Source organism: Hordeum vulgare, chromosome 1H (assembly GCF_904849725.1).
Source record: "Hordeum vulgare subsp. vulgare chromosome 1H, MorexV3_pseudomolecules_assembly, whole genome shotgun sequence".
Classification (NCBI taxonomy): domain Eukaryota; kingdom Viridiplantae; phylum Streptophyta; class Magnoliopsida; order Poales; family Poaceae; genus Hordeum; species Hordeum vulgare.
This window is the reverse complement of record NC_058518.1, coordinates 304,606,263-304,617,376: the sequence shown is the minus strand read 5'-3', so window position 1 is coordinate 304,617,376 and position 11,114 is coordinate 304,606,263. Positions and strand designations below refer to the sequence as shown.

The 11,114-nt window shown below is 48.7% G+C and overlaps 1 protein-coding gene across 1 annotated transcript; it reads right to left on the bottom strand.

The window, feature by feature from the left end:
- Window positions 1-4,742: 4,742 nt before the first annotated feature.
- LOC123409965 (probable inactive receptor kinase At5g16590) lies at window positions 4,743-7,455 on the bottom strand. Its single transcript, XM_045102838.1, has 2 exons — window positions 5,691-7,455; window positions 4,743-5,563 (listed from the first exon to the last, which is right to left on the bottom strand). The coding sequence occupies exons 1-2, from the start codon at window positions 7,030-7,032 to the stop codon at window positions 4,947-4,949; spliced, it is 1,959 nt and encodes a 652-aa protein (XP_044958773.1). The 5' UTR covers window positions 7,033-7,455; the 3' UTR covers window positions 4,743-4,946.
- Between the last annotated feature and the right edge of the window lie 3,659 nt (window positions 7,456-11,114).

Genomic DNA, 11,114 nt, shown 5'->3' with positions numbered 1-11,114 from the left:
GCTCCTCCTTCCCCTTCTTCTTCCTCCTTCTTCCTCCTTCTCCTTGTCCTTCTTCTTCTCCTTCTCCTTCTTCTTTTCTTCTTCTTCTCCTCTTCCTTCTTCTTCTCCTCCTCCTCCTCCTCCTTATTTTACTTCTTCTTCTCTATCTCTTCTTCTACGTAGCTTAGACTCATCCAAGAAAGGCTAAATTGGCCAATTATCCTACGAAATGACATAATTAGCTTAGTTAGCTCCAAAATGGCCTATTTAATAAAAAAAGACCTATACTTAGCTAATTATCCTCGAAATGACATAATTAGCTCCAAAAAGGCATTCTTAGCCAATTTAGCCCGAAGAAGGGGACGAGAAGAGAAAAAGAGGAAAATGAAAGGAAGGAAGAGGAAAAAGGAGAAGAAGAAGGAGGAGAGGGAGGAGGAGAAGAAGAAGGAGAAGAAGGAGGAGAAGGAGAAGGAGCTCCTCCTTCCCCTTCTTCTTCCTCCTTCTTCCTCCTTCTCCTTCTCCTTCTTCTTCTCCTTCTCCTTCTTCTTTTCTTCTTCTTCTCCTCTTCCTTCTTCTTCTCCTCCTCCTCCTCCTCCTCCTCCTTATTTTACTTCTTCTTCTCTATCTCTTCTTCTACGTAGCTTAGACTCATCCAAGAAAGGCTAAATTGGCTAATTATCCTACGAAATGACATAATTAGCTTAGTTAGCTCCAAAATGTCCTATTTAATAAAAAATGACCTATACTTAGCTAATTATCCTCGAAATGACATAATTAGGTCCAAAAAGGCATTCTTAGCCAATTTAGCCAGAATAAGGGGACAAGAAGAGAAAAAGAGGAAAATGAAAGGAAGGAAGAGGAAAAAGGAGAAGAAGAAGGAGGAGAGGGAGGAGGAGAAGAAGAAGGAGAAGAAGGAGGAGAAGGAGAAGGAGCTCCTCCTTCCCCTTCTTCTTCCTCCTTCTTCCTCCTTCTCCTTCTCCTTCTTCTTCTCCTTCTCCTTCTTCTTTTCTTCTTCTTCTCCTCTTCCTTCTTCTTCTCCTCCTCCTCCTCCTCCTCCTTATTTTACTTCTTCTTCTCTATCTCTTCTTCTACGTAGCTTAGACTTATCCAAGAAAGGCTAAATTGGCTAATTATCCTACGAAATGACATAATTAGCTTAGTTAGCTCCAAAATGGCCTATTTAATAAAAAATGACCTATACTTAGCTAATTATCCTCGAAATGACATAATTAGCTCCAAAAAGGCATTCTTAGCCAATTTAGCCCGAAGAAGGGGACAAGAAGAGAAAAAGAGGAAAATGAAAGGAAGGAAGAGGAAAAAGGAGAAGAAGAAGGAGGAGAGGGAGGAGGAGAAGAAGAAGGGGACAAAAGGATAAGAAGAAGAAGGAGAAGAAGGAGAAGAAGAAGGAGAAGAAGGAGAAGAGGAAGGAGAAGGAGCTCCCGCTCCTTCTCCTTCTTCTTCTCCTTCTTCTCCTTCTTCTTCTCCTTCTTCTTCTTCTCCTCTTCCTTCTCCTCCTCCTCCTCCTCCTCCTTTTTCTTCTTCTTCTCCTCTTCCTTCTCCTTCTCCTCCTCCTCCTCCTTCTTTTACTTCTTCTTCTCCTTCTCTTCTCCTATAGTTAGCTAGGGTTCCACCTAAATGACATAATTAGCTTAGTTAGCTCCTAAATGGTCTATACTTAGCTAATTTCTCTCTGAAATAACCTATATATACACTACTTCATCTAGTATTATTTTTCTAACTTTCTTATTTGTCATTTTGCAGATTACCTTCACTTCACGGGAAGCTTGGTTGATGGAATGCTTGAAGATTATTTCTTGTACCATGGGTTGTAGTGAAACTATTGTAGTATATGAATATATGAAACTTTGTATGCACGTGGATGAAACTGGTGTAATATATGGTTTGGTACGGATGTAACTTCCATAATATGTATGCACTATGGATGAGAGTTATTTTAATATGGTTATGAGTACGGAAAGAAATTTATTTATGTCAAATATATATATATATATATATATCCTGATTATTGTTAAAAATGCTGGATATAACAAAAAATAAATAAATAAGGGGCTGGTTCCCCTCTTTGCCGTCTGCCCCCACATGGCAAAGGGGGGAGGCAGACGGCAAAGACGGAATCTGCCCCCTCTCTCTCCCCTCTTTGCCGTCTGCCCCCACATGGCAAAGGGGGGGAGGCAGACGGCAAAGAGGGAATCTGCCCCCTCTCTCTCCCCTCTTTGCCGTCTGCCCCCACATGGCAAAGGGGGGGAGGCAGACGGCAAAGAGGGAATCTGCCCCCTCTCTCTCCCCTCTTTGCCGTCTGCCCCCACATGGCAAAGGGGGGGAGGCAGACGGCAAAGAGAGGAGGCATGCCGTTAACACTTAACGGGGACGTTGCAATATATGTCGTCCCACTTATTTTGCCGTCTGCCCCCTCATGGCAAAGATTCTTTGCCGTCCGCTTTGTGAAAGCAGACGGCAAAGAGCCTCTTCACCGGATTTTTTTTACCGTCTACTTTGCCATGAGGGGGCAGACGGCAAAGCCTTTGCCGTCCGTGGTTGCCCCCTTTGCCGTCCGCCTTGGCAGACGGCAAATTTCTGAATTTCAGTAGTTATACTAGCAAAATCGGTGCCACCAACTATTTCCACTCGGCCTAACCGATTTTTCCACCAGATAGACCCTATGCTAAACCCTACTATCTCGGTACCGCCAACTTTCACATCGTTGCCACCGAGATTCAATGACCAACTTTCTGTTGAGAAGATTTTGAGAACTGGAGTTTCCGTGTTTGAAATCGGTCTCACCGAGATTTGGAAATTGGTCTAGGTTATCGTATCGGTACCACCGAGATTCGTATATTGGTCTCACCGAGAATTTAAAAGTTGCCACATTTAGTGCAACTTGGTACCACCAAGATTCATTTCGGTGTCACCGAGTTGGGCAATAATGTTGTAACGGTTGGATTTTGGGAGATGCCTATATAACCCCTCCAAATCCTCTCATTCATAGAGGATGCACTCACAACACACACACACACTTGCGAGATCCATATTTTTGAGAGAGAGCCACCTACTCATGTGTTGAGATCAAGAGATTCCAATCCAACCATTTGAAACTTGATCTCTAGCCTCCCCAAGTTGCTTTCCACAAGATCAATCTCTCCTACCCATGCCAAATCTGTGAAAGAGTGATTGAGTGTTGAGGAGACTATCTTTTGAAGCACACGAGTAAGGAGTTCATCGTTCTACCGCATCTATTACCTTTTGGAGGGTGGTGCCTCCTAGATTGGTTAGGTGTCGCTTGGGAGCCTCGTACTTCGTGTTGTGGAGTTGATCCAAGAAGTTTGTAAGGGCAAGGAGATCGCCTACTTCTTGAAGATCTCCTGTGTGTGAGGCTAGTCCTGTGTGGACGGAAGCCATGGTGGAATAGACAAGGCCGCTTCTTCGTGGACCACTCGTGGATTTTCGCAGCAATTACCCTCCGTGGTTTGAAGTCTCCACTAACGTGGACGTACGATAGCACCACCTATTGGAACCACGCCAAAAATTGCCGTGTCAACCTTTGCGTTTGATCTTCCTACCTTACTCTTTATATTATATTTGAATGTCTTTACTTTCAACTGTTATACTCTTAGATATGCATGTGTAGGGTGAATTTGACTAGTCATAATTGCTAAAACCGATCCTCAACTAAAAATGGAAAAAGGCTAAGTTTTTATCCTGTCAAGTAGTCTAATCACCCCCCCTCTAGACATACTTTCGATCCTACAAAAAGTTAATTGGAGCTCAAATTGCATATAATTCAATAAACTCCCAGATAATTACTCCCAAACTAAAACACACAAATCACTATACTTATAGAGCATGAAACGAGCTAAACTAGCAATGAGAGATGAAAGGATGAAGTTGCTAACCATTTAGAACCCTTGGATAGATGGGGTTCCACCAATCTTGAAAAATCTTGGCAAAAATAGAGGATGATGAGCTCGAGCTTGGGGAAGGAAACAGAGAGTAGAGAAAGCTAGGACTTAGAATGGACTAAGCAGCTTTATATAGAGAAGACTTAAGTCCTGGTTGAATATATCAACCGGGACTAAATTTCTATCTTTAGTCCCGGTTAGTGATACCAACCGGGATTAAAGGAGCTCGCAAGGCCCTGGGCCTGTCGCAACCCCTTTAATCCCGGTTGGTATCACCAACCGGTACTAGAGGTCCCATTTGAACCGGAACTAATCCTGGCCGTGCCCCCATCCGTTCCTAGCCGTTGAAACCGGGACTAGTGCTCACATTAGTCCCGGGCCCAAACCCGGTCGAGACTAGAGCTCGGGATGAAAGGTATGTTTTTACTAGTGATGGCTACTATATAAAATGATATGGTTGTATTAGAAACTTAGGATAGTATTATACTACCGCTGGACAATTCTATATATGGTCTAGTACTCTAGTTGAGTATGTGTGTGGTAGTAGAAGTTGATCCTCAAAGATTTATTCTGTTGAGTGAATCATTGTGTGTTATTTGATAGTTGGGTTATAAAGAAGTCATATGCCTATAGTAGAAATGGAATTTTATATTCACAAAAACGAAAGTTTCATTTCTATATATGTTTCATCAAAAAAGATTGTTCCGTTGTTTTCACACAAAAATCCATTTTCATTTCCATTTTACAAATTTTGGTTTTGCTGTTCATATTTCCTATCCGTTCTCCTCCGGAAAAGCGAAAACTTTTCGCTCCATTTTCATCCTAGGTGAGAGTTTTGACTGAAAATTAAGAAAATTCATGTGCCTGATATTTTGCAAAAGTGATTAGAGAGCTGTACGCTTCGGATAGTACTCCCCAATCGATTGCGATGATACCTTCCGAGAAGAAAGAGAAACACAAAGTACACAAAGATACAAAACAAGACGGGTGGTAACTAAGAGATTGTGTATCACGGAAGCACAGATGGTCTCCTACAGCTCAAGATCATATTCATCCTACGACGAGCTCCCACCTCCCTCTCTCGTCCGCGTCGCCGCCGATCTCGTCGATCATCCTGACGACGTCGGGCATCTTGGGCCGCCTGTCGGGCTCGACGGCAGCGCACATCAGCGCGACCTCCGTGAGCCTTAGCATGTCCCCGTGCCGTTCCAGCTCGCCGACGATCTCCACGTCGAGTATGTCCGTGGACCACTCGTGGCTCAGCGCCAGACGCGCCCACTCCGCCATGTCGCCGTCAGCCTCGTCCACCGGCAACTTCCCCGTCACCACCTCCAGCAGCACGAGGCCGAAGCAGAACACGTCAGCTCGGGACGACGGCCGCTTGCCGCGCGCGTACTCCGGGCACTTGGCCGCGGCCAGCCTGTGCGCGTGGTGCGGGAGCAGCGGGTGGAAGCCGTAGTCCGTGAGCTTCGGCACCACGTGCGGGTGCTGATACTTGCCGTTGGGCTTCGACAGGATGATCACGTTGGACGACTTGAGGTTGCCGTGTGGCGGCCGGTGGAAGAACGGCATCGACCGGTGCAGGTAGGCCAGCCCGCGCGCCATGCCCTTCGCGATCGACAGCCTCGCCGGCCACGGCAGCGGCATCCTGCCTTCGCCTCTGTTCTCTGCACGCGCGCAATAAACAGAGCAGAGCAAGATCAGTCGATCGATCTCATCAAATCGTCATGGCACTGATGGACAAGCTCTCAATGGAAAATGGGGATGCATGTTGCGACCAAGAAGGGGACGTACCGTGCAGGAGCTCGAAGAGGCTGCGCCCGGGCACGTGCTCGTAGACGGCCAGCTTCTCCTCCTTGGAATGGTAGCACGCGACGACCTCCACCACGTTCTCGTGCCGGAGCTTGCCCAGCAGCTGCATGGTGTGCGCGAAGTCCTTGCGCGGCACGTGCCCCATGTTGCGCAGCCGCTTTACCACGACGACGGCGGGGCCGGCCTCGAGCGTCACGCGGTAGGTGATCCCCAGCCGTCCCTTGCCGAGCATCTCCGCCGTCGAACGGAACAGGTCGTCGAGGTCGAAGCCGGCCGGCTTGTCGGCACGGAAGAAGTGCAGCTGCGCCTGCGCGTTCCGGCTCCCGCTGCTGCTGCCGCTGCCGCTGCCACTCAACTTGCCTTGCTCGGCTTTATCCTTGATGTCCGGCGCTCCTGTCGGTGTAGCACGGCCACCGAGACGCACCTCCCGGCTCTTCTTGGTCTGATGCAGGAAGATGAGCACGGCGGCGAACGGCACCATCGCGGCGATAAGGGCGATCGCCACGACGCTCCACGCCGCCAACTTGAAGTGTCTTGAGTTGCGCGCGGCTCGCCCGCCATCGCCGTTGTCCTCCGGCCTGACCACCCGATCGTCGCGGTTGCCGGCTGCTCGGCCTCCATCATCGGTGGAGGTCGAGCCCGACCGGCACGCGGCGTTCACGGTCTCGCCGCAGAGCTTGAGGTTGTGGCCAAAAGCGCTCGCGGGGAACCGGCGGAGCGCACGCGTATCCGGGACCTCGCCCTGGAGGAAGTTATAGGACACGTTGAAGACGGTGAGCTCGCCCTGCGTGAACGCCGGCACGGTGCCGTTGAGCAGGTTGTCCTGCAGCTCGAGCCGCCTGAGCGCGGGGAGAGCCGCGGCGTATCGGCGCGGGATCGGGCCCGAGAACCGGTTGCTCGACAGGTCGATGACGCGGAGCCGGTCCAACCCGGCAAGCCCAGGGAGCGCGCCGTGGATGGCGTTGTCACGCAAGCTGAGCGTGGCAAGCCGCGCGACTCCGCGGAGCGCGCCAGCGGGGAGCGCGCCCGTGAGCTGAACCCCGTCGAGCCTGACGCCAACCACGCGCCCATCGCCGTCGCAGGAGACGCCGTACCACCGGCTCCGCCCGCCGTGGCACGGCGGGCCCGTCCAGTTGGAGTGCAGGTCCTTGGCCGACCGCAGCCCGTCGCGCAGCGCCACCAGCCCGCCCCGCTCGTCGCGGAACTCCTCCAGCTCCGACTCCGCCAACTCCGCCGTCGCCAGACCAGCTCCCACCATGACCACGATAACCCATGGAACCACCAGCCATTGCCGTAGCCGAAGCTCGCGCCTCTGCTTATCCATGGCGTCGTTTCGGTGAACTCGCGTCAACCAGCATACACTTGCTTCCGATCAGGGCATAGACTAATGTTAGAAATGGAGGCTAACAGCAGCAGGTCGCTTGCCGAGATGTGCAAGGCAAGGGAAGGCGGGAAAGCAAGAAACCATGATAGAAATGCTTGGCGACGCCGGCCACCAGGTAGTAATAGGAGAGGAATGGTAGTAGTGGTGTGTGCTGGTAGTATGCATCGGTGGACTCAGACGTGAACTACACCGCGGCAGTTTGGTCGCGGCTTCAGGGACGGCCCAACTACTACGGATGGGTGCAGCTGGTGTCCCGGAGGAGAAGAAGAAGAGCGCCTAAGCAAACCACTCCAGTGCTGAATCGGTTGAGGCTTTCAGTGCTATACTCCTGCGCCTGTCTCTCTGCCTCAAAGAAGATTTTTGACTATATATGCACAGGTCCTTTGATATTATTTTGATTGATTGAGGTGGCTCCAGAGTGAGAGATAAGAACAAACAAATTGTCACGTCAACTCTTATCTTATGGATGCAAAAGAGGTCCGAGTTCTTGAATTCGGAGGAAAAACTACGAGGTTTTGGGTGCAGGCTGCCCGCTGATCGGGAGGCTACACCAACCGATGGATGGTAGGGACAGGGAAACCGGACGGCTGAGATCTGACGAGACGTGCTGGGGATACGAAACCGACCTTTACTCCCTCTGCAAGCCATCATTCGACCTTTGGCAATGGGGATGGATAAGGAATCGTACGCCGTCTTTGCCTTTGTTGATCTTGTGTTTTTCTCTCTTTTCCTTTCGGGCTGCACAGACGCATCACGAGTCTCTGTGATTGCGCGCGTTTTTTGAGATATAAAAGGCATTGCTTCTCTCTGAAGATGGACGATTAGAGCGTAAATCACTGTCTGGTGTCTGTAAAATGGGAGTCTCATTTTCATGACTGTGGGATCAGCTTCGAAAGCACCGGAGGATGTAGGACATATACCACTGAGGATTAAATATTAACTTATTGCTGATTAACCTACCGGAGGATGCATCTCGGCAGCCGTCTTTGAGGGGGTGTTTATTCGAAGTGGAATGTCATGTTCCATGTCATTAAAACATATTTGGTTTTTATATTTAATTTGGATAATTAAGTAAAATAAAATGATTACTTTTCAATGTTTGGTTAAGAGAATGAAACGGAATGAATTTAATTAAATTTACCTAAAATGACGAGATCTTTCGTGAGATTTACCTTTGGGAATTACCTCATAGAACTGGAACAAGATTTCGATCAACAAATTATTAGAATTACCGGCAAAAATTCAGTTGTATTACAGTTTAGACAATGGCTGTGTCTAATGCTAATCTAGACGTGACACTCATCTACAACGGATCTTGTAAGCAGAGCCATACGGCAAAATAACCATCGCTTTACCACGCGGAGGCAAATTGAACTGCCCGAATAGATCTTGTATATTTGTCCATCCTGATTTTTGTTGTCGGATCCTACAAACTGCGGCCCATTTCCGTCATATCTATGGGAGCAACGTCTGTTTTTGCCGGATCTCCTTTCCTTAGCACGAACCTCCTTTCCGCCCGCTTCCATTTCGGTAGGTTGATGTGTCTTGTGATATTTTCCGCTCAAATCTTTCACTCAAAAACTAAAAAGGTTATGCTTGCACTCTTCAGGTGCATGCAAAAGGTTATACTTACACTCTTCAGTGGCATACAAGGTGGATTATGTACGTGTATTGTAGTGCCAGCTATTTTTGGTCGATTTCTTTACTAGGAAGTGTTGGGGAACGTCGCATGGGAAACAAAAAATTTCCTACGCGCACGAAGACCTATCATGGTGATGTCCATCTACGAGAGGGGATGTGTGATCTACGTACCCTTGTAGACCGTACAGCAGAAGCGTTAGTGAAGACGGTTGATGTAGTGGAACGTCCTCACGTCCCTCGATCCGCCCCGCGAACTATCCCGCGATCAGTCACACGATCTAGTGCCGAACGGACGGCACCTCCGCGTTTAGCACACGTACAGCTCAACGATGATCTCGGCCTTCTTGATCCAGCAAGAGAGACGGAGAGGTAGAAGAGTTCTCCGGCAGCATGACGGCGCTCCGGAGGTTGGTGGTGATCTCGTCTCAGCAGGGCTCCGCCCGAGCTCCGCAGAAACGCGATCTAGAGGTAAAACCGTGGAGATATGTGGTCGGGCTGCCGTGGCAAAAGTTGTCTCAAATCAGCCCTAAAACCCCACTATATATAGGAGGGAGAGGGGGGAGCCTTCCCTTGGGGTCCAAGAACCCCCAAGGGGTCGGCCGAGCCAAGGGGGGAAGGATTGCCCTCCCAAACCGAGTCCTACTTGGTTTGGAAGGTGGAGTCCTTCTTCCCTTTCTCACCTCCTCCTTTTTTTCCTTTTTCTCTTTGATTTTCTTCCCAATGCACATAGGCCCCTTTTGGGCTCTCCCACCAGCCCACTAAGGGCTGGTGCGGCACCCCCAACACCTATGTGCTTCCCCGGGGTGGGTGCCCCCCCCCCCCAGTGAATTCTCGGAACCCATTCGTCATTCCCGGTACATTCCCGGTAACTCCGAAAACCTTCCGGTAATCAAATGAGGTCATCCTATATATCAATCTTCGTTTCCGGACCATTCCGGAAACCCTCGTGACATCCATGATCTCATCCGGGACTTCGAACAACATTCGGTAACCAGCCATATAACTCAAATACGTATAAAACAACGTCGAACCTTAAGTGTGCAGACCCTGCGGGTTCGAGAACTATGTAGACATGACCCGAGAGACTCCTCGGTCAATATCCAATAGCAGGACCTAGATGCCCATATTGGATCCTACATATTCTACGAAGATCTTATCGTTTGAACCTCAGTGCCAAGGATTCATATAATCCCGTATGTCATTCCCTTTGTCCTTCGGTATGTTACTTGCCCGAGATTTGATCGTCAGTATCCGCATACCTATTTCAATCTCGTTTACCGACAAGTCTCTTTACTCGTTCCGTAATACAAGATCCCGCAACTTACACTAAGTCACATTGCTTGCAAGGCTTGTGTGTGATGTTGTATTACCGAGTGGGCCCCGAGATACCTCTCCGTCACACGGAGTGACAAATCCCAGTCTTGATCCATACTAACTCAACGAACACCTTCGGAGATACCTGTAGAGCATCTTTATAGTCACCCAGTTACGTTGCGACGTTTGATACACACAAAGTATTCCTCCGGTGTTAGTGAGTTATATGATCTCATGGTCATAGGAACAAATACTTGACACGCAGAAAACAGTAGCAATAAAATGACACGATCAACATGCTACGTCTATTAGTTTGGGTCTAGTTCATCACGTGATTCTCCTAATGACGTGATCCAGTTATCAAGCAACAACACTTTGTTCATAATCAGAAGACACTGACTATCGTTGATCAACTGGCTAGCCAACTAGAGGCTTGCTAGGGACAGTGTTTTGTCTATGTATCCACACATGTATACAAGTCTTCATTCAATACAATTATAGCATGGATAATAAACGATTATCTTGATACAGGAATTATAATAATAACTATATTTATTATTGCCTCTAGGGCATAATTCCAACAGTCTCCCACTTGCACTAGAGTCAATAATCTAGCCCTCACATCATCATGTGAATTACATTGTAATAAATCTAACACCCATACAGTTCTGGTGTTGATCATGCTTTGGCCGTGGAAGAGGTTTAGTCAGCGGGTCTGCTACATTCAGATCCGTGTGCACTTTGCATATATTTACGTCCTCCCCTTCGACGTAGTCGCGGATGAGGGTGAAGCGTCGTTTGATGTGTCTGGACTTCTTGTGAAACCATGGTTCCTTTGCTAGGGCAATGGCACCCGTGTTATCACAGAACAAGGTTATTGGATTCAGTGCGCTTGGCACCACTCCAAGATCCGTCATGAATTGCTTCATCCAGACACCCTCCTTAGCCGTCTCCGAGGCAGCCATGTACTCCGCTTCACATGTAGAATCTGCTACGACGCGCTGCTTGGAACTGCACCAGCTTACCGCACCCCCATTAAGAATAAATACGTATCCAGTTTGCGACTT